At 41.3% G+C, this 24,951-nt stretch overlaps 1 protein-coding gene across 1 annotated transcript; it reads right to left on the bottom strand.

Annotated features, from left to right (window-relative positions):
- Window positions 1-14,615: 14,615 nt before the first annotated feature.
- Window positions 14,616-24,031, bottom strand: LOC141128163 (carbonic anhydrase 15-like). The gene is made up of 8 exons (XM_073615316.1): window positions 23,971-24,031; window positions 21,865-21,900; window positions 19,986-20,156; window positions 19,677-19,822; window positions 18,519-18,611; window positions 18,335-18,401; window positions 17,703-17,866; window positions 14,616-14,822 (listed from the first exon to the last, which is right to left on the bottom strand). The coding sequence occupies exons 1-8, from the start codon at window positions 24,029-24,031 to the stop codon at window positions 14,616-14,618; spliced, it is 945 nt and encodes a 314-aa protein (XP_073471417.1).
- Between the last annotated feature and the right edge of the window lie 920 nt (window positions 24,032-24,951).

Raw genomic sequence — 24,951 nt, 5'->3', positions numbered from 1 at the left:
CCAGACAGCAGTCCCCTTCTACCATTCCCAGTTAAACCCTTAAGCGCCTCTCAGTTTGTGAAACACATAAGGATACTTCTCCGCAATCTTCACCTTAACCCTAGTCAGTATTCCGGACACTCCTTTCGCATCGGAGCAGCCTCCGCAGCGTCCCGCCACGGGGTTCCAGACCACATCATCAGAAGACTAGGCAGGTGGAAATCAGCCTGCTTCGCCCGGTATATCCCCAATCCTCAAGTAGAGATGGCACAGGCATTCTCCAAATTGGCCCAATAAATATCTGAAAACCAATAAAATTATAACCCTACCTGAATGTTTTTGCCCCCTTATTTTGGCATACCGGCCATTAGACCAAGGCACACTTTCAGGTCCATTTCATATGGTAAGTCCACACTTTCAGGTCTATTTCCGATGGTAAGTCTTATCTTTACTATAAGTGTTATCTATGTCCATATCGGACATAGGGCTCCGACCATAAGTAGGAAGGCCAGTGTGGTGGCCTGAATTTATGGGAGGAGCCCGGGGGGTATTTAGGCAGCCCGCTCACCTGTGGTGCTTGTCGGTTTCCTGTGCGCGATACCCACCCTCCCATCCCCATTTCACAGCATTTCTCAACTATTCATTTCATTCATTTCTCTTACAGAATAATCATTTATTAAACCAGGGTATGCCCCCTTATTTTGGCATACCGGCCATTAGACCAAGGCACACTTTCAGGTCCATTTCATATGGTAAGTCCACACTTTCAGGTCTATTTCCGATGGTAAGTCTTATCTTTACTATAAGTGTTATCTATGTCCATATCGGACATAGGGCTCCGACCATAAATATATATATATATATATATATATATATGTGGGCTGTCCCTTGCTGGATATATATATATATATATATATATATATATATATATATATATATATATATATATATGTGGGCTGTCTCTTGCTGTGTATATATATATATATATATATATATATATATATATATATATATATATATATATCTATATATATATATGTGGGCTGTCTCTTGCTGGATATATATATATATATATATATATATATATATATATATGTGTGGGCTGTCTCTTGCTGTGTATATATATGTGGGCTGTCTCTTGCTGGATATATATATGTGGGCTGTCTCTTGCTGTGTGTATATATATATATATATATATATATATATATATATATATATATATATATATATGTGGGCTGTCTCTTGCTGGATATATATATATATATATATATATATATATATATATACACACAGTCAGGTCCATAAATATTGGGACATCGACACAATTCTAATCTTTTTGGCTCTATACATCACCACATTGGATTTGAAATGAAACAAACAAGATGTGCTTTAACTGCAGACTTTCAGCTTTAATTTGAGGGTATTTACATCCAAATCAGGTGAACGGTGTAGGAATTACAACAGTTTGTATATGTGCCCCCCACTTTTTAAGGGACCAAAAGTAATGGGACAGATTAACAATCATCCATCAAACTTTCACTTTTTAATACTTGGTTGCAAATCCTTTGCAGTCAATTACAGCCTGAAGTCTGGAATGTATAGACATCACCAGACGCTGGGTTTCATCCCTGGTGATGCTCTGCCAGGCCTCTACTGCAACTGACTTCAGTTCCTGCTTGTTCTTGGGGCATTTTCCCTTCAGTTTTGTCTTCAGCAAGTGAAATGCATGCTTAATCGGATTCAGGTCAGGTGATTGACTTGGCCATTGCATAACATTCCACTTCTTTCCCTTAAAAAAGTCTTTGGTTGCTTTTGCAGTATGCTTCGGGTCATTGTCCATCTGCACTGTGAAGCGCCATCCAATGAGTTCTGAAGCATTTCGCTGAATATGAGCAGATAATATTGCCCGAAACACTTCAGAATTCATCCTGCTGCTTTTGTCAACAGTCACATCATCAATAAATACAAGAGAACCAGTTCCATTGGCAGCCATACATGCCCACGCCATGACACTACCACCACCATGCTTCACTGATGAGGTGGTATGCTTTGAGCATGAGCAGTTCCTTTCCTTCTCCATACTCTTCTCTTCCCATCACTCTGGTACAAGTTGATCTTGGTCTCATCTGTCCATAGGATGTTGTTCCAGAACTGTGAAAGCTTTTTTAGATGTTGTTTGGCAAACTCTAATCTGGCCTTCCTGTTTTTGAAGCTCACCAATGGTTTACATCTTGTGGTGAATCCTCTGTATTCACTCTGGTGAAGTCTTCTCTTGATTGTTGACTTTGACACACATACACCAACATCCTGGAGAGTGTTCTTGATCTGGCCAACTGTTGTGAAGGGTGTTTTCTTCACCAGGGAAAGAATTCTTCGGTCATCCACCACAGTTGTTTTCCATGGTCTTCCGGGTCTTTTGGTGTTGCTGAGCTCACCGGTGCGTTCTTTCTTTTTAAGGATGTTCCAAACAGTTGATTTGGCCACACCTAATGTTTTTGCTATCTCTCTGATGGGTTTGTTTTGTTTTTTTCGCCTAATGATGGCTTGCTTCACTGATAGTGACAGCTCTTTGGATCTCATATTGAGAGTTGACAGCAACAGATTCCAAATGCAAATAGCACACTTGAAATGAACTCTGGACCTTTTATCTGCTCCTTGTAAATGGAATAATGAGGGAATAACACACACCTGGCCATGGAACAGCTGAGCAGCAAATTGTCCCATTACTTTTGGTCCCTTAAAAAGTGGGAGGCACATATACAAACTGTTGTAATTCCTACATCGTTCACCTGATTTGGATGTAAATACCCTCAAATTAAAGCTGAAAGTCTGCAGTTAAAGCACATCTTGTTCGTTTCATTTCAAATCCATTGTGGTGGTGTATAGAGCCAAAAAGATTAGAATTATGTCGATGTCCCAATATTTATGGACCTGACTGTATATATACGTGGGGCGTCTCTTGCTGTGTATATATATATATATATATATATATATATATATATATATATATATATATATATATATATATGTGTGTGGGCTGTCTCTTGCTGTGTATATATATATATGTGGGTTGTCTCTTGCTGGATATATATATGTGTGCTGTCTCTTGCTGGATATATATATGTGGGCTGTCTCTTGCTGGATATATATATGTGGGCTGTCTCTTGCTGGATATATATATGTGGGCTGTCTCTTGCTGGATATATATATGTGGGCTGTCTCTTGCTGTGTGTGTGTGTATATATATATATATATATATATATATATATATATATATATATGTATATATGTGGGCCCTTCTCTTGCTGGATATATATATATATATATATATATATATATATATATATATATATATACATATATATGTGGGCTGTCCCTTGCTGGATATATATATATATATATATATATATATATATATATATATATATATATGCGGGTTGTCTCTATATATATATATATATATATATATATATATATATATATATATATATATGAGCTGTCTCTTGCTGTGTGTATGTGTGTATATATGTATGTATGTGTGTGTGTGGGCTGTCTCTTGCTGAATATGGGGATATCTGAAAGTGCCTCTGAGATTACTTTGGTTACTGGATATTTCTAATGTTTTGTACATTTTACTTTCATTGCTTTTTATTAACAAATTCTATACAAAAATGTGTCATATATCCCCCTAAATATACTTGGTTTCCTGCTCTCTAGGGGGTTCTCTAAGGGGGCGGTGCTAGGTGTGTAGGGGTGGAGACAACGGGTGGTCCTAGGGGGTGGTTCTAGGGGGTGGATAGGGGGCAGAGATGGGTGTGACCTAGGGAAGGGGGGTAAGTTCCTGCACCTTTTCTCTGAGAAAAAAATCCCTGGGCATTAGTAATATGGTCGCTAGAAATTCTATTTGAGCTTGTAGAAGAAACCAGTCCTTATGATAGAGTAAGAGAATCTAATAAAACATTCTAGTTGTGTTGCAGTAAAGAGTTAAATGATATGTAATCCAGGGTCTCATCTGTTACTGAAAAGATGTCTTAGCCTGCTATATTGTTCAGTTCATTTCTATAGCTGAGCTTTCTCAGTGAAAGGCGGCTTCCTTCAACACAATAAAATAATGAAACTAGACCGGACTATGAAACTACAGTTATGAAACTAGACTTGACAGACTTAAGTCATCAAAGAAAAGGAAATTCTCTATTATGTCTTATTCTAGGAAAAACAGATATGGGTGTACAGCACAGCCAAGCAATTGTTAAATACATGAGTTGCATAACTGTGTTGTTTTGTTATACAACGGTGTGCAGTTTATGGAACAACTCCGTTGAGCCATCCTTAAAGTGGTTCTAAAGGCTGAAGGATTTTTACCTTCATGCATTCTAAGCATGAAGGTAGAATACCTTAAGTATGCAGCCCCCCCCTAATACTCACCCAAGCCAGAACGCATTCTAGCGATGTGCATGAGTGCGGCTGATCTCCTGGGTCTCTGCCTCCTGATTAGCTGATGGCTCCCGTTGCTGTCAATCACAGCCCACAGCCAGTTAGGAGGGAACAGGGGTGAGGCCGAGTCCTGTTCTGTGTGTCTTATGGACACACCGAGTGTGGCTCGGGAGCGAGCATGCACGAGTGCCCCTACTGCAAGTGGTTTGCTATGGGGGCACTCAGAGAAGAGGTGGAGCCAGAAGCACCAGCAAGGGACCCGAGTAGAGGAGGATCATTGCTGCTCTGTGCAAAATCATTGCACAGAGCAGATAAGTATGGCATGTTTATTATTTTAAAAAAAATACCTTTACTATCACCAGGGCCGATCCTAGGGTCACAGACGCCTGGGTGCAGAAATATTTCTGGCGCCCCCACGTGGGCGTGGTCATCTTACCAACTCCTCCCATTTACAAATGTTACTATGGCAATGACTCAAACACAGATGCTCCCCTAAGAAGTCTTCGTTACCCTAGGATCCTCCCATGATCTTTTAACAATAAAGAAAATACAGGAAGAGCTTACACTAATGAGACCTGGAGGGGAGTCTCTCTGATGCACACAGAGAGGGCTTCTGTTAGAGAGTCTGTTAGAAAGGGCCCCCAGACATGTTACAAGAGATGGTCAGAGACTGCAATCTTAGTACAGGAGATGGTCAGAGACTGCAGACATAGTACAGAAGATGGTCAGAGACTGCAGACATAGTACAGAAGATGGTCAGAGACTGCAGACATGTTACAAGAGATGGCCAGAGACTGCAGACATAATACAAGAGATGGTCAGAGACTGCAGACATGATACAAGAGATGGTCAGAGACTGCAGACATACTACAGAAGATGGTCAGAGACTGCAGACATAATACAAGAGATGGTCAGAGACTGCAGACATGATACAAGAGATGGTCAGAGACTGCAGACATGTTACAAGAGATGGTCAGAGACTGCAGACATGATACAAGAGATGGTCAGAGACTGCAGACATCTTACAAGAGATGGTCAGAGACTGCAGACATAGTACAGGAGATGGTCAGAGAATGCAGGCATATTACAGGAGATGGTCGGAGACTGCAGACATAATACAGGAGATGGTCAGAGACTGCAGACATAATACAGGGGATGGTCAGAGACTGCAGACATACTACAGGAGATGGTCAGAGACTGCAGACATACTACAGGAGATGGCCAGAGACTGCAGACATACTACAGGAGATGGCCAGAGACTGCAGACATACTACAGGAGATGGCCAGAGACTGCAGACATGTTACAAGCGATGGTCAGAGACTGCAGACATACTACAGGAGATGGTCAGAGACTGGAGATATAATACAGGAGATGATAAGAGACTGCAGACATAATACAAGAGATGGTCAGAGAATGCAGACATACAAGAGATGGTCAGAGACTGGAGATATAATACAGGAGATGGTCAGAGAATGCAGACATGATACAAGAGATGGTCAGAGACTGGAGATATAATACAGGAGATGGTCAGAGACTGCAGACATAGTACAGGAGATGGTCAGAGACTGCAGACATAATACAGTAGATGGTCAGACTGCAGACATAATACAAGAGATGGTCAGAGACTGCAGACATGTTACAAGAGATGGTCAGAGACTGCAGTTCCTATGGACATTAGTAGATAATGGCTAATCGGCCCTCTCACCTGACCCAGCGATAAGGCAACGGTTCCTCTGATCAGGAGTCAGAATTGCCCGTAGCGACACTGCTGGGTAGCACCAGGATCTGTATTCTGGTAATTACTCCATTCCTTTATCCGCCAGGGATGGCGCTAGGCTGTGTGACTTTCCCTCTGGTGGCGCAGGGCAGCGAAATTCTCTCTCTGATGGTGTTCCCTCAGCACTGTCCTCTCTCTCTGGAGTCCTGGGTGTACTTCCCTGAAAGCTTTCCCAGGCTCCTGGCTCTCTCTCTCTCTCCCACTCAGCTGAGCATGCTGTGTGGGCTGCAGTTTCCGTGTTACAGTGGGGCTGCCAGTCCTCGGGACTACATGTCCCACAATCCTCTTCTTTGCTCCTTTTTTTTTCTTCCCTGGCCGATATGAAGCCGGGGGAAGAAACATAGTGCGTCGCTCACTGGTACAGCAGCAAGCGCGAAGAGGAGAGGGAGAGGGGTGTCACCTGGTGCGGTAAAACATGGTATCACCCCCCTCCACCAACTATAGTCGCCCCTCAGTACAGACCCCCCTCCACTAAGTATAGACCCCTCCCTCAGTACAGACCCCCAATCAGTATAGACCCCCCCAGGACAAAACACCCCCCTCTATCAGTATAGACCACCAACCACCCCTCCATTAGTACAAACCCCCCTCAGGACAACCCCCCCTCCATTTGTACAGAACCACCCCCCCATTAGTACAGACCCCCCCAGAACAAACCACCCCCCCTACATTAGTACAGTGCAGACCCCTCACTAAGTATAAACCCCTCCCTCAGTACAGACCCCCAATCAGTATAGACCCCCCCAGGACAAAACACCCCCCTCTATCAGTATAGACCACCAACCACCCCTCCATTAGTACAAACCCCCCTCAGGACAACCCCCCCTCCATTTGTACAGAACCACCCCCCCATTAGTACAGACCCCCCCAGAACAAACCACCCCCCCACATTAGTACAGAACCACTCCTCCTCCATTAGTACAGACCCCCCCTGAACAAACCAACCGCCTCCATTAGTACAGACCCCCCTCAGGACAAACCACCCCCCTCCATTAGTACAGAACCACCCCCCTCCATTAGTACAGACCCCCCTCAGGACAAACCACCCCCCTCCATTAGTACAGAACCACCCCCTCCATTAGTACAGATCCCCCAAAACAAACCACCCTCTCTATTGGTACAGACCCCCCCAGAACAAACCACCCCCCTCCATTAGTACAGACCCCCGGGACAAATCACCCCCTCTCCATTAGTACAGACCCCCCGGGACAAACAACCCCCCTCCATTAGTACAGACCCCCCCAGGAGAAACCACCCCCCTCCATTAGTACAGACCCCCAGAACAAACCACCCCCCTCCATTAGTACAGACCCCCAGACAAACCCCCCTACATTAGTACAGACCCCCCTGGACAAACCACCCCCCATTAGTATAGACCCCCCCAGGACAAACCACCCCACCTCCATTAGTACAGACCCCCAGAACAAACCACCCCCCTCCATTAGTACAGACCCCCCGGACAAACCACCCCCCCTAAATTAGTACAGACCCCCCAAAACAAAGCACCCCCCCTCCATTAGTACAGACCCCCAGAACAAACCACCCCCCTCCATTAGTACAGACCCCCTGGACAAACCACCCCCCCACCATTAGTACAGACCCCCCCAGGACAAACCACCCCCCTCCATTAGTACAGACCCCCCCAGGACAAACCACCCCCCTCCATTAGTACAGACCCCCCCAGGACAAACCACCCCCCCTCCATTAGTACAGACCCCCCAAGACAAACCCCCCCCACCATTAGTACAGACCCTCCAGGACAAACCACCCCCCCTCCATTAGTACAGACCCCCCCAGGACAAACCACTCCCCCCACCATTAGTACAGACCCTCCAGGACAAACCACCCCCCTCCATTAGTACAGACCCCCCCAGGACAAACCACCCCCCCTCCATTAGTATAGACCCCCCTGGACAAACCACCCCCCTCCATTAGTACAGACCCCCCCAGGACAAACCACCCCCCCTTCATTAATATAGACCCCCCTGGACAAACCACCCTCCCCTCCATTAGTACAGACCCGCCAGAACAAACCAATTAGTACAGACCCCCCAGAACAAACTACACCCCTTCCATTAGTACAGACCCCCCCAGGACAAACCCCCTTCCATTAGTATAGACTCCCCCAGGACAAACCCCCCCTCCATTAGTATAGACCCCCCAGGACAAACCCCCCTCCATTAGTATAGACCCCCGACAAACCACCCCCCCACTCCCTACATTAAGCTAAGTAAAAAACACCCGGGCGGCAGCTGGAGAGGAGAAGACAGTGTGCAGCCACGCCGCCCGGGTGAAGAACAGAGCGTGTCAGGCTTGGGCAGTAGGCGGAAGTTACACAGGAGGAGGAGAACTGGAACACGTCGGGAACGGGCCGCCCCCACCCACCCCCAGTGACATCACTGCGCGGCTGGTCTCTCTGCACACAGAGACACAGCCTCTCCGATCTCTGGCTGTTTCCGCTCTCCTCCTCTGACAGGAGGAGGGAGGGGGGATGGGCTTCGGCAATAAACAAAGCGGCGGCTGCGGTGACTGGCGGAGAGAGCCATCTACGGACAAGGAGAAGAGGAGGAGGAGGGAGGGGAGCACTCTGGCGCTTTAGTGCCCCCACCTCTGTGCCGCCCAGGTGCACTGCACCTCGTGCACCCCGTCCAGGATCGGCCCTGACTATCACTTCAAATTTCAGTTAAACCTTTTTTGGTTTTGGATAGGGCAAGGAAGGGTTAAAGGGTTAGAGTTTCCATCAGTTGTTTATAGGAGGGGGTAATTGGGACTTTAAATGAAGCACATGATCAAGAGGTCATGCGCCTCTATCCCTGTAATTTGATAAAAAGGAGAGAGTTGGGACTTTGAATGAGGCATGTGACAAAGATGCACGGTGGCATATTTATTAATTCATAAGTATACAGATAAAACATAACATATTACAGAAATGAAAAAGAAAAAAGTTAATATAAGCTGATAGGCATTCCCTGACATCAAACTGATTAAAAATACATGATCTATAAGAAATTCCAACGCATGATTAGGATATAATTGCATCCTAAAAGCTCAACTCATTTTTTGGAATATGGTCCACTTCCTCAGGAGCAGATGCAGGACATAAATCTGCAAAAAATATATAGGTATAAATACCAATGTGATCTGACAGTTAGCCCAAGGGCATTAAAAAAAAGGAAAAAATAAAATAAGGTATATAAATCGACCCCTAATAACTTACAAATCAGCTCAAAGTTAAAATTATGGTGCTAGAGGTTAAGGGTGGCTGAAGATGTGTCTATCGCAGGAGCTGTGGGGGCATACCCTGTGGGTGTCCAAGGCACACATATGGGACACTCCTGGAGTGGATAGGTCTCCATGTGTAAATTGAAAATGATGCAAAAAGCAACTTCAAGGGTTTTCTGTAAAAAGTATTAGTATATATTTGTTATATGATAGATATTGCTACTTGCATATAAGTATAAGCCTAGGAATCCTAGTATATCAGGGAAATAGAGAGAAGTGTGGGAAAAGGATTATACGAAAGTGCCATCACCCAAGAAAGCAGAGCCTGAATTAGTGTGAAAATCTTGCTAAATTAAAATGAACATAGAAAATTGACCCCACTGGGATGGATACAGCCAAAGAAAGACACGATCAGTGAAAGTGCACGTGAATGAGACTCCAGACTAAAATAAAGCCTAATGAGCCCAATAGTTGTAACCATAGTAAGTTGCTTATATGGCGAAAATTGCTACTTGCAAATTGGCATAAGCCTATGACTCTAGATAAAATACAAAAAGAAAGAGGTAAAGATTGTACCAGAGTACAACACAAAGAAAAAGAGTGAAGTTGTGGAAAAGTGTGAATATAATGGCAAAAGCCATAGAGAATTGAACCCAATAAATTACATAGACCAAGGAAAGGGTAAAAAAGTGAAGAAGGAGCCGAATTAGAATGAATACCTTATGAGTCAATTGGTGGTCAGTCACAATTAGTCCAAATGTGATCTACAGCATCCCCAGGAGAAAAAGCATGTGAGACCATAACACCACCAGGAGTGTTATACAGTATATACCCAGAACATAACCGCAGGACGCCCCTGGCATCATGCAGGCGTGATCAACAAGGAGATGCCATATGTCTTCGTTTTGGGGAGATTTCTCTAACAGGAACACATTAAGGGCCGGTTCACACAATTCAGTGCAGTGTGATTTTCAGGCCATTCATTTGAATGGGCTGAAAACACAATGGATCAAACCAAAAGTAGTGCATGCACTACTTTTCAAAAACACACTGCATGAGATTGCATGGTACCATAGCACTGTGTTTAGCAATCTGCATTTGGAGTGTTGCTAGGAATACATTGACACTCGCAGCAGATCGTTTTCCAAACGTAAAAAAAGGTACAAAAATCTATTCACAGATAATATGTATTACTGTAATTTAAAAAGTACTAAATTAAAACATGTGAGCCCTAACAGGATGATGTTTAGTTTGCTAAAGCGTCAAGTACCATAAACGATGGCCACATTTTTTTCACCATTTTTTTTCCTCTTTGTTGTATTTCAGTGCTGCTGACCCCCTCCAGCCTCTTTCAGCCACTTCCTGTCTATATGCGCTCAGCATTAGCTTGAACCTTATTGCTTTGGGCCAGCTCTCTGATGGTGACAAGGGTGGACCCTGCCTGTGTTAACATGGCAACTTGTGGTTTCCTGTGACAACAGAGTGACAATGCAGAGGTACAATGGGGAGTCAGGGACAGAGTGTTGTCACCCTATAGTGCCTATACAAGGACATTAATTTCAGATCATCAGGTATTTAAATCAAAGCTACACGTTTAAAAAGATATCAAAATGCCATACGTGACATGTAATCTTGTTTGTTTTAAATGGCCCAGTAACTAGCAATGGAAAATCAACAGTTTTACTGCCATTTCCTTTTAAATAAATCTCCCAATAAGAAAGGGCTGCCATTGCTAACCTTTTTCTGAAAGTGCTAGTTGCCTGGCTGTTATGCTGGCCCACTGAGTTCATTACGTTTTATTAAATGAGCCACAGTAATGAAATAAGATGTCCAGCATGACAACCTGCAACCCCCCCCCCCCCCCCCAAGATTTATGAGCATTATGTGTCAGCAAAAATCCCCCCCCCAACAAAAAATAAATAATGAGCACTAGTCTGCATGCTTAACCCCTAAGCATAAATCTCTCTCCTCCCGGTACAAATCCACCCCCTGCTGAAATCTCCCCTCCCCTCATCCCCTCTTCCAGCTCAAATCCTCTCTCTCTCCGCAAATACCCCCCACGCACAAATCAACTCCCCAAAAAATCGCTCCTCTTGGCACAAATCCTCTGCTTCTCAAATTTCCCCTGCCAGTACACATCCTCTCCCCCTCCCCACTCTAAATCCCCTCTCCCAGCACATATTCCCCAATCCACCCTCTTAGCACAAATCCCCCTCCCCCAAATTTCCCCTCCTAGCACAAATACCCCCAATCATCCCTACTAGCACAAATCTCCCCTCTCAATTCATACCCCCTGCCATCCCCTAAATTCCCCCTTGCAACACGAATCCCCCCCCCCAATCTCCTTGCAGTGCCCCAACCACTCATGATACCACAGTAACCAGAGCAGCCGTCCCTCCTGCCCACCCCTTGTCCCAGCCCTGCTCCTTGTGTCCATTCAGACATGGAGCCCCGACCCGGCCCCCCCCTTTCTCTTCCCTGATTGACTAGCTGACTTTGATTGACAGCCGCGGGAGCCAATGGTGCCGCTGCTGTGTCTCAGCCAATCAGGAGGAGAGTCCCGGACGGCTAAGACACTCGTGGACATCGCTGGAGAGAAATGTGGCTCAGGAAAGTATTAGTGGGTGCTGAGGGGGCTGCTACACACAGGTTTTTTATCTTAATGCATTAAGATAAAAAAAACTTCTGCCTTTACAACTCCTTTAACCTGTAAAAAATTGCAATAGACTCTGAGATGTGTGTACACCTGCTGGATATCAGAAGAGACATTTCTCTAGCCTTAGCTACAGGGGATAATTCATGATTGGTTGCTAGGTGTAAGCATAGCAGACCATGAATAGCTACAGTAATATTCCTTCTGCAGTTTCTTGCTGACACTGGAAAGAAGTTCATTTGCCGATTTGAAAACATAATTCCATGGCTGCTGACAGTGCTGGGTGGATTTATTAAAGGCAAATAGACTGTACATTTTACAAGTGCAGTTGCACTCTTTTTTCCCAGAGCTTAGTAAATGTGGTAAAGCTTCAGTTTGTAAAGAATATTCAATCAGGTGCAAGGAAAAAAAAAAATTTAATTTTTGCTTGCACATGATTGGATGATGGAAATTAGCAGAACGTTACCGCATTTACTAAGCTCGAGGAATAACAAGTGCAACTGCACTTCCAAAGTGCACAGTCTATTTGGCTTTAGTAAATACACCCCATTAAATTATGAGGAGTAACACAATCTTTCATTTGATTTTCTTCACAGTGACTTAATAAAATCACTAGCCCTGGGTAGCAGGTTATGCCATTGCATGTGCAGTGTGAGGATCACAAGCTGTATCTGGAATACCATAAATTTTGGGCATATATGTTTTGTCTAGTATTATCTCTAGAAAACAAGAAGATAGTAATTTCCATTACATTCATTTTTTATATAGCAGTAGAAGAGGTGGCACGCTGTACATTAAAAGAAAGATCTACATAGAGCCTCAATCAGTTTACACATCAGAATGCTTTGTTTGATACATGTAAATAGAGTCTATCCAGTCATTGTATACTAGTACTGTTCTTTCTTCCGACATCTAAATCCAACCTGGTCTTAAATATTTCTAAAGTGACAACTGTGCTGTTTGATGCCTGTGTTGGTCTTCAAATCGATCCCTGTGGAGCCCCTTGAATTGTAAGCTGTGGGGCCTGCACTGCCATCAAGGTCTAGATTAAAGTGGATTTAAAGTTTTTTTGTTTTGTTTTAGATAGAGTAGGAAGAGGTAAATCCTTCATCTGTTTTTATTGCTCTCCTGGTCCTTCCTGTGGAGGTTTACCCTCTCTATTTGTCCTGGTGATCCTAGTCACCAAGGCAAAAAAGTGAAAGGAAATCCAGAAATTTTGAGTTGCCGTCAGAACAATAAATGAGATTATCCTACAATGAAGACACCTTATCCTGTGCCCACTGTCTAGGATGGAAATTCTGTTCTCTTTGGAAATTTTCCTACCATTTCCTGTTGCGTCTTCAGTAAATTGCCCCAACTGGACACAGACAGTAAAAAATATTTTAATAGCGGTTTTAACCCTTTCCAACTTCTAAACTATCTAAAAACTAAAATAGGTTTTGGCTTTGCCTTTACATACAATTTAAAACCCTTTCATTGAAATGTCAAATGGCAGAATGTAAAGAAGAGGGAGTGAGTCAAAGATCTATACAGACATACGCCACTTTTAAGTACACAATGGGGTTTATTTACTAAAGCTGGAAAGTGCAAAATCAGGCTCCCTTCTGCATAGAAACCAATAAGCTTCTAACCCCAACTTGTTCAATTAGACTTTGGTAATAAAACCTGGAAGCTCATTGTTTTCTATGCAGAAGTGAGCCTGATTTTGCACTTTCCAGCTTTAGTAAATAAACCCCATTGCGTACTTAAAAGTGGGGTATGCCTGTATAGAGCTTGGACCTAGGATCCAAAGGAGCTCCACAGGAATTAATTTCTACTAGAGATACTTGCAAATACTACACGTTGCAGCAGGTTCTGCACAGCTGTCACTTCAGTAATGTTTTAGGACAGTTTGGGTTCACTGAATAGTTAACTTTACAAATCGACATGACTTATAAACGAGTGTGAGTGGTCGGCATGGCACATTTTATTTCATAAAACCAGCCACTTATTCACAGTGGCTTAGACTGGCCATACATGGTCAAATTTTGAAAATCAGAAGTTTTGTGATCCGATGGTGCCACCATTGATTTCGAAATTCGAACAACCAAGCCTTCAATTTCACCTCATGTTGCTACAGAAAATAATTTTCGTGGCTGGGAATCTTCTTTTCTTTCTGGGAATTTTCTTTTCTGGCACTCATATGTACAGACAGGTTTTGTCTGTACATACATTTTAAAACTCTGTCATTGAAGTGTCAAATGCCAGAATGTTAGGAAGAGGGGGTGAGTCAAAGAGCTTGGAGGTCAGCATGGTACATTTTATTTCATAGAACCAGCCACTCATTCACAGTGGCTCAGTTTTGAAACTTATAAAGTAATTCCAGAGACAGAGATAGCTAGGTTTCCAGGAGGTAATATCTGTGATCATGCCAGCCTAATCTGGATGTTCTATTATGTGATTCAATCAGAGCTTGTTTGTATTTCCAAGTTCATTCAGTTCACAAATTCATTACGTCTTCTTTGTGAAATTCTTACATAAAAAAATGACACAGATGATGGCACATTATTCTAATTCAGCAATATCCTGGCTGCCAGGCTAATCATACACAAGGACAATACAGGAGCACACAGGCCAGATGAGCAGCTCACAGTGGCATCTTTGGAAGCCAATACTTGACGTCCCTTAAGTGGCTGAGGTGGTCGGTAATTCTCCCACATTTTCACAGGGGTCTCTCCCTGAGAGGAGAAATGAGCTGTGTCCGTCAGGATTCGATGCTGTAAACACATTAAAATATACAGTGTCTGAGACCTATAATTAACATGAAGCGGGAAAAGAGACCACTGATCTCTTGGAGAATAAACAGTAAATTCTTTGCAAAGTCAAGGTAATTTATCATCATATACAAAACATTAACCTGCACTGTTTTCAAATGGTAAATTTTAAAAAATGAATAGAAAAATATCATGTTAAACTCCAAACCTCCAGTGTGAGTAAATTAAAAAGAAATTCACATAATAAATGACAAACACCATTGCTTGAATGAGTTTAAAGTCCTATAGGAGGAGTATCGTGATTTGTTTGGAAAATTGTGAGGATTTATCACACAAGTACAGGATATGAGCACATTCAATAAGGAAAAAAAAGATGTCTCCTATTTTCCTGATTATGGCATGACTATGGTATTAACCATTTCTTGTTACCTGCTATGCCAATAAAACCACCCCCCTTACCTCTAATGACCACACCACACATAACTGGGGTAAATTGGCTGTAGCAGCCATTTTATTAACCAAATATATAAATAACCAATAATGACCATTTCAATAACCTTTTAAACATAACATACAGTTTATTAACGATAATGGAGCCCAAGGTTCCAATAGGCATAAACCAGAACTGTACCTGCTAGTCACTTTTAAGGCCTCCAGTCGTGAACCCCCAACTCGGAGACAACTAGCAGGTACCCGTACCAACAGGGAGCCGTACCTCAGATGGGTCCCTACACCTTTTAAATGCCCATATGACCTAAAAGGACCTTGTACCCCGCCAGGTGCACCACTTTTCCTCAGGGACGCACACATGTCCCCCTAACCAACCGAAAAATTTCCACAACATGTAGGGCAGGAGGGTGGGAAGCTGTTGCTCTCTCTTTCCCCTGCAGACTGATGTCGCCTCCCTTCCTGGTCCTACGTCACTTCCCCCTCCAGGGCTCCACCCACCGAAACACCCACTACACTCCCCTGCTTCCCTAACCCCAGGTACCTAAAGCCCCATTAAACCCTGTCATGCCGGCCCTCTGTTATGGCTTTGGGTTGTACTCCATGCCTCTCTTTACTGGTTCAGCAACTGACTGCAAATATTCCCTAACTGCAGTCCTATCCGTAGAAAATCTTGGTTCAAGGGAACCAATACTCACATCTTCACATGAAGATATATATATATATATATATATATATATATATATATATATATATATATATATATTAGAGCTGCACGATTCTGGCTTAAATGACAATCATGATTTTTTTGCTTAGAACAAAGATCACGATTCTTGCGGCGTAACATCATCTTTCACATTATACAAAAAAATTGAGCTAACTTTACTGTTTGTTTGTTTTTTTTTGTTTTTTTATTGATTTAAAGTGTATTTTTCCCCTTAAAAAATTGTGTTTAAAAGACCGCTGCGCAAATACCATGTGACATAAAATATTGCAAAAGCGCCATTTTATTCTCTAGGGTCACTGCTTAAAAAATATATATGTTTGGGGGCTCTAAGTAATAAATTCTATAATAAAAAGTACTGTTTTTAACTTGTAAGCAACAAGTGTCAGAAAAAAGTTTAGTCTTTAACTGGATAAACTGACATCATTTACAAACGGAAGTTCATTCCTTGACCTAAATTCTAAAAGAACCAAATATTACATTGTTTATAGTTATCTCTGCCTAAGCGATTTTGTGAAACTTGGCAGGCTGCCTGTTTTTTTTTTTTTTTCTTTTTGACAGCTGTCAGCTGTGAGCAGAGAACTCTCTGCACTTGATCGAATCGAGGAAATGCTGTGTTAAGATGGGGGGGGGGGTTGAATTGAGATTGTAATTTTTTAACGATTAATCGTGCAGCTCTAATATATATATATATTTCAAGTATACAAGCTAACCTGAGCAGCTAAATAGCAGGCACCACAAGGTGTCTGCACATATATCTGAGCTTTCTGACACCCCCTGAAGTTGAGTGCAGTCAATAGGTAAATGTAATTTTAGCAACTATTAGCATTTCAAAGGTCTCAGTCACACTTAAAATGTACACAATGGGTGATTTTGTAATAAGATAAAATGGACAATGATATGCACCATTAAACCCTATGTCTAGTAAACACGATTAGAAAATCAGATGAAAAATACCCCTTTCAAATCAATTGTATGATAATCTGATCGTTAGTACACGGCTTTCAAGAGCCAACTACAACAGTTCATCCAAAATTATCTGAAGGAACAAACATGAAAATTTTTCTCGTACGATACCAGATCGTACAATTTATGTTTAAACAGTACAGTTTTCGAAAAAAATGCTTGGAAATGAAATACATTACAACACACTGGGGGTTATTTACGAAAGGCAAATCCACTTTGCACTACAAGTGCAAACTACAAGTGCAAAATGCACTTGAAAATTGCACTGAAAGTGCACTTGGAAGTGCAGTCGTTGTAGGTCTGAGGGGGACATGCAAGGAAAATAAAAAACAGCATTTTAGCTTACACAAGATTGGATAATAAAATCAGCAGAGCTTCCCCTCAATTTCACGTGCACTTTGCACTTGTAGTGCAAAGTGGATTTGCCTTTCGTAAATAACCCCCATTATATCACTTCCGAAGTTGTATTCCGTCATACGAGAATTTTCGTAACTTTAGTAACCACTTCATCTTTGATATGAGGCTAGCAGCTAAAAAAAAAAAAAGAAAACAGACGCTAATTTGTCCAACATTCTCATCGTTTGCAATCAGTCCAATGTTAACTTTTCTAAGCCTTAAGAAACAGAACAAGTAAAGAGGCTTCGATATTGATTGTTAGAGATTACTACATGCTTTTCCCTATTTACCCACAACCCATGTTTGTTAGGCCTAAAAAAAGGAAAAAAAAACAATCATTTTGGTTGTACCTGCGTCCTACTGATGGTCACCGGCTCTTCAAACACTGTCCAAATGACAGCTTGTGAGCAGTCAGGAGTTGTGAGGGAACCTTGATATCTGTAGTATCTTGACAACTTCCCATGAGCTGGGAGGAGGCTTTCCAGGGCAAATGGTGTCATTAGTACATAGTCTCCTGGGAAATAAAGCGTTTATGCATGTTAGGTACTTATGATGAGACATTAGGGCAATGCAAGTGTTAAAGTTAACAGCTGCTTTTAAATAAACTAAAACATAGATTGTATGGAAACCCTTCAAAATTACTTCTGATCAAAGTCAGACACAACTAATTCATTCACAAGGGTTTATTTGTTAAACCTATGCAAAGAACAATGACATTTATGTTCTGTTAAAGCAGTGAGAAGTCCAGCAAGCAATCAGATTTCAGTACACTGAGGTCAGATAACTGAATTCTGTAGTGGAAAACCAATTGAATCACTACTAATGTGAAGATAACCAAACTCTGCAGACTTCTCTATGTTTTACTGAATAAGGCCGATAGAAAGTACAATCTAATTGTTTTTATATAATAATACGGGTAAGAAGATGATGGTGATTCAACAGATATACTGGTTAACAAAAAAAAAGTAATATATACACTGACCTTCCAATGATATATTCTTCATAGCAGACACTAAGGGACTATAACTTGGATTATCTGCTTCTCCCACCTAAAGACAAATCAGCAGTAGCATACATTGACTAGATTTCCTAGAAATGTGGGAACATTTTTATGCCTGTTAAAAAAAAAATGTTGGACCATGATATAGTAGCGGAACACGTCTTACCATTATCAGTATGCCTAGCACAGCCAAGCCTTGAAGGTCTTTCTTAGCTTCGGTGACACTACTGTATTTGGCATTCATGTGAACGATATGCAGCTGAAAACAAATAAACAGTTATTTTTGCATCTCTGAACTTTTCCAAAACTTGACAATATACAAATGTGCCTCTGTTTGTACATTACTGATGCAGTCAACTAAAACCTTAACGATGTTTCAGTGTACTGCTGTATTATTATATTCTTCAAATACCCATCATAACATGTAATGACAATCTACTACACTCATGGAAAAAAAAAGATAACATAACCTACTTTGTAATTAAGTGAAACCCACCCACCTGGGTGGAGAGAAAGTGCTGCTAGCCCAAAATATGATTCATTTGAAAAATTGCTCCCAAGGACCTATAGGCAGCTAGAAAAAGTTGGACTGAATAGAATATATCAAAAAAAGTTCTTTATTGCGTACAGATATATGAAAAAAAAAAACCTCTGGTCATGCACGATACTTCAATTTGAAGGTGTGAAAAAAAACGTTTTGATCAAACAATGGCTAAATCAGTTGGACGATGTGTCCATATATGTACACTTCTTCATTGTTTTAGGATGCCTTAACCTTGATATGTTTTGTGATATTAGATGTCTTCATCCCCCTGAGGAAGATCAGAACTACATACGATCAAAGCGCGTTGGGACTCTTCTCTGAGCAATAGCATTTAGTGTTAAGAAACTCTTTTTTGCTATCTGCATTTGTAACATTGACATCTCATATTTGGATACCATGCATACCAGAGCTCATGTAGTTTTTAACGTATCTGTATGCAATAAAGAACTTTTTATGATATATTCTATTCAGTCCAGCTTGTTCTAGCTGTCTATAGGCCCTTGGGAGCAATTTTTCAAATTAAACATAACATACTTTGTCCCAGTGAATGCCATTGATAGCATAAATAAATTCATGACTATGCTCTATTCTGCTCAACTTACATTCTATAGTGGAAAACCAATTGTATTGTTTCCAATGTGAATAATTGCATGTGTGATGAAATGTATACAGTGTATGTAATGAGTACAGTGGTCAATAAATCCCGAAAATATATTTAGTGCTGAGCAGTTTATACTTTAAGACTATGGAAAGTAGAGTATAGGTCGTTTACATCGTTACCTCAAGTGGAAACTGCTTGCTATCCACTGTATGTTCTGATCCATCTTTGGTTGGGCTTCCCCAGTGAAAATGGAACTGTAAGGCCTTGTATGTGTTGGGTAAACCTGCACCACTGATACTTATATCTCCAGATAGGCTCAGCAGAACTGCAAAGAGCAGGTATATCATAAAAACATAACAACAAACATAAGAAAAGTACCAGCAGAGTCTTGCTAAAGCATTTGTGCAGCAACCTGCATCTTGAAAATAAACTGTATGGTTCACCATGGAGTAAATAATGAGACTAGTATGCCAGTAAAATTACCTCACCTGAGTGTCCATCATTCATAAGCTTCCATTCAGCAGATGGAGCATGATCATAACCGTTGAAGATGATGTCACCCAAGTGGCTGTCTCTCTTTACTTTGGCTTTTTCAATATTAATAGGTGATTGTTGATCGCCTCCACAGTTTTTATTAATGTCCTTCCAATGGTCAGGGCCTGACCCAAACAAAAATGCATAAAACAATCACGTTGTTTCTTCCATATCTTGAGCCATTGCACTTATATTAAAGTTTTTTTTCATCCCATTTACTAGAAGTTATATACTATTCTGTTACTAATGGGTGAATTAAGTCTTTCATATACCACACATCCTTTATAGAGTATGGGAGATAAAGAGTCACATTTTATTCGTTTTTGATAGAGTGGGGATTAATAAGACCTTTCTGTGTGTGTGCCCATTAGAGATAACACACATGTACACACACAGTCAAAACAGACAGTAAAGATGTGTGTAGATGCAGTTAGCCTTCCCACCTGTAGGTGGCTCTGTGACATTATTACATGGGAAGGGTAGTCTCATAAGGGAATTGAGCCCTTAGAGATTCCATACATTGCTTCAAGAGGAGAAGTGGTCTGATTGGACACTAAACTCTTGAAAGGATTGAGGGAACTTTTTAAACTTCACTTCACCTCACTTCACTTTGGCGCACGTCTGGAAAGTGAATGGTTAGGGAAAGGAACCCCTTTGTGAGGGAGAGTGCAAAGTACAGGGAAAGGTTTCTATGGAGGAGGGATAGCTTAGGGCAGACTCCTTGGTTATTGCTGATAGTCCCGTGTCTGGAAAGGAGGCGTGGGACCGAGACACTATCTGCTTCCAAATACATCTGCTTAAAGGGGGGTTCCACCCAAATTTTGAACAATATCTGTATGTATTCTCTTCCTTGCCTAGATGCTGACATGCCGTTTAAAAAAATTTAAATCGCCATAATTACCTTTTATTTTTCTATTCTTCTTTGCACTTCCTGGTTCTCCTCCCGTGGGAGTAGGCGTGTTTCTAGCCTCTCCCAGACTGCCCAGTGTCTCCTGGGAGCTAGTCTCAGGCTTCCCAGGATGCCACTGAGCATGTGCGGGAACGAGCGGTGAATGCTGGGAGCACAGCATTCACCGCATCCAGGAAATAAATGCTTGTGGGCTTCAAATGCCCACAATGAAGATGGAAACCGCCTGCAGTGAATAATATAAGTTATTCTTTCTGACGAAATCTGACACAGGCGGACATATTACACACAATATGTGAGTATGTAATGCTGAGAAGAAAAGTTTGTGAATTAACTAAAAAAAAAAAAAAACGATAGATAGGTGGACCCCCGCTTTAAGGAATGCTCCCTCTGCTAGCACAAGCCATTCTCTGGTAATGCAATTGGGTAATACAGTACTATACTATTCTGCATCTCTGTGCATACACTAAATGTATCTATATACTAATGTCCAAAACTGTTTGTACTGCACTATAACCTGGACTCATATAAATGATACTGTGCATTACACAAAGTGTGTGACTAACTACTCCCAATCTAACATAGGCCACCACTACAAGGACATCTCACCAACAGGGTCATACACCACAACAAATACCTAAAACAGGTTAATTTACTGCTGCCTTTGTCCCCATTGCAGAATTGTTCTCATGGGCAATTTTGATGACAAAACAGGAAATTAAAAGACATTTGCACAATACAGACAGCAACAAAAGTCTGACAAATGATCTAACCCCCCCCCCCCCCACACACACACACACACACACACACACTCTCTTAATTAATCATAAACTACAAAAATTGTTTGAATGTAATTCTAACATGTTTTAAAGGATGGATGTTTTTTTCAAACCTTATCACGCTTTGTTATTTGCTAAATTACTCACCGCATGCAGGGTTCTGAGAAGAGTAGCACCACTGACCTGAATAAAGATAGACAATTAATAAAGTAAAACTTCCTGAATAAGTTTAACATTCAACTAGTTAAAGTGAATCTTTCAGCTATGTCAAATACAGTGCCTTGAAAAAGTATTTATACCCCTTGAAATTTTCCACATTTAGTCATGTTACAACCAAAAACGTAAATGTATTTTATTGGAATTTTATGTGCTAGACCAACACAAAGGGGTTGATTTACTAAAGGCAAATTGACTGTGCACTTTGCAAAGTGCAGTTGCACTCTGCAAGGCAGTTGCTCCAGGGCTTAGTAAATCAGGTAAGGCTTCTCTTTGCAAAGAACATCCAGTCACATGCAAGGAATATTAAAAAAACTGCATTTTTGCTTGCACATGATTGGATGATGGAAGTCAGCAGAGCTTTTGCTCATTTACTAAGCTCTGAAGCAACTGCTCTTGCAAAGTGCACAGTCTTTTTGCCTTTAGTAAATCAATCACATAGTGTTATCCTATGTGTCCATGCACACTACTTTGGGGTATTACCCTTTTTTGAGCTTCAGCGTCTCCAGGAGCAGAACATTTTTTTTTTTTGTAGAGTTTCTTGGAGCGTTTTTACAGCAGAAGCGCTCCTAATAGCGTTTTTTTAGCCTTTTTTTACCCTTTTACTGCAAAAACGTTAATAAAATGCTAACGCTCCTAAACACTCTTAAACACTCCTAAATGCTCCTAAAACTCTGTTAAAATGCTACTACAAAAAGCTATTGCCAACATTTTTTATCAAGCGTTTGTTCAAGCATTATTTTAGATTTAAAAAAAAACACTAGTGTGCATGGAGCCTTATGCCGCGTACACACGATCGGACTTTACGGCATACTTGGTCCGGCGTACCGGATTTCGCCGGACAATTCGATCGTGTGTGGGCTCCAGCGGACTTTGTTTTGTCAAAAGTTTGACGGACTTAGATTTGAAACATGTTTCAAATCTATCCGACAGACTTGAGTCTGGTCGAAAAGTCCGCTCGTCTGTATGCTAGTCCGACGGACAAAAAACTACACTAGGGCAGCTATTGGCTACTGGCTACTGGCTATGAACTTCCTCGTTTTAGTCCGGTCGTACATCATCAAGTACGAATCCGTCGGACTTTGGTTGATCGTGTGTAGCCAAGTCCGTTCATTCGGAAAGTCTGTCGTAAAGTCCGTTGAAAAGTCCGCCAGGCAAAGTATGCCGTAAAGTCCGGTCGTGTGTACGCAGCATTAATCAACTTTCTCTAGATGCATAGGAGGGGTATGATATACTTTGAAATATGAAATATATTGTTTAAAGAAACAGTCATGTGGATACTGTAATTATTATAAAATAGTGCTATAATTTAGAACCCGATTATGAAACGCACCAATCTATTAAACTGTTCAGAAAAAAAGGGGAGATATTGCTTGACTTCCCCCCAATCCCCCAAACAGATCTAATAACAATGGCAAGGCTGTTATTCTGACCTATAAGAATTTAACGGATGGCCCTAATCCCTTAAACAAAATAAACTTTGCACGAATATCGCCCATTCTAGAATTAGAACCCCTCCCCCCAAATCATTGCTATACCACTGCATGTTAAATCTTGTATCAAGCCAATATAACAGAGTTTCTGTGATTTTTATTTATCAACACAGATGGACAGGACTTTATTCCCTTACATCTCACAGCTACAGTAATAAACTAGTATGTTAATTTTATATGTAGCTAAGGCTCATTTAATTTGCATGCAAAACTGCTGACACCAATATATTATTTGTTTTTTCAATGCTAAAAATGCAGCCACAGTAACCAGAAAAAAAAATGTTATCAGACCTAAAAAAGTGATTTATCAAACCTGAAAAATAATAGTAACTGATTAAGTCAGTTCTGTCCTGACCTCAGAACCCAACCTTAACATTAAACTCTACAAAACTGTTACCTGTAACATATCCAGAACATGTCTCTAAACATGACCTAACCTCTACACCTAAAGACATAGAAGAGGAAACTAAAGATGAAAAGAGAATGATTTTGTTACCATAATGATATTTTGTTACAATAATGCTATTCATGATTGTGGTCTTACCTTCTCCAGACACCTGCTCCAGTAAAATGATAAATGTTATACCGAGCTGCAGCATCTTCATGCTATCCTTAAGAATGTCCTAGGAGCTGAGCTGAAGTTGTCGGACACCCAGGTGGACTGACCATAGACCTATTCTGCTCATACCTCAATATTTATAAAGAATTGGGCTCTGTTTCATGTTAACTCTTTTCTATGCATGTTATGGGCAGTCAGTTTGACTCCACCTGGAGTGTTAACTCTTCCCCCTTCTTCATGAGAATGAACCAAATTCCTTTAGACAATAAGTAACAAGTAGCCTGCCTTGCCTGAATAGCTCAATGATGTTGTTTGCAGGATCTGGTCCCTACCACAAATGAGCATTTAAGAAAGATCATGGTAGGTTTAGAAGTTTTTACATAGCGTATGGTGGTCACCTATACACCATCAACCCATGACTCGAAAAGCCGGGAGTAAAAGAAAGGCCAAATCTAAAGGGAATAACCAGTGGTATAAGTATTTTCCTTGTTATGAAGAACTTTATGAAATAGAATATGACATGAGAAGGAATACGTTACAGACAGGATGTGTTATATCAGATGTTGGCTTATTTTTTTCAAAAGTGGTGTAGTTTTTCACAGCAATTTGTTAAATTTAGAAAACAAAACCCTATTTATAAAGTAGAGATCCCAAGAATGAGAACGTGCTAGATTATTAAACCCCTTGGGCCCCAATCACACCTTAATGTTTTGTTGTGCTTTCATCTACAAAGATAGGATACGATAAGATAAGACTTTTTACCTCATTTACTAAGGTCTGCAGCAAGTGCACTTGCAGTGCACAGTATATTTGAATTTAGTAAATCAACTCCACTGGCTTTTAGCAGAGTTTAGGAGCTGCCTCATTTAGGTGAGGTTTATCGCTTTGACCACGGGAAAATACAAAACGCTGCAAAATCGTGGAAAAAACGCGTTTTCCAACGGCCACGGTCAGGGTAGGCTAGTG

Source organism: Aquarana catesbeiana, linkage group LG01 (assembly GCF_042186555.1).
Source record: "Aquarana catesbeiana isolate 2022-GZ linkage group LG01, ASM4218655v1, whole genome shotgun sequence".
Classification (NCBI taxonomy): domain Eukaryota; kingdom Metazoa; phylum Chordata; class Amphibia; order Anura; family Ranidae; genus Aquarana; species Aquarana catesbeiana.
The sequence above is the reverse complement of the archived record's forward strand: the minus strand, read 5'-3'. Positions and strand labels throughout refer to the sequence as shown.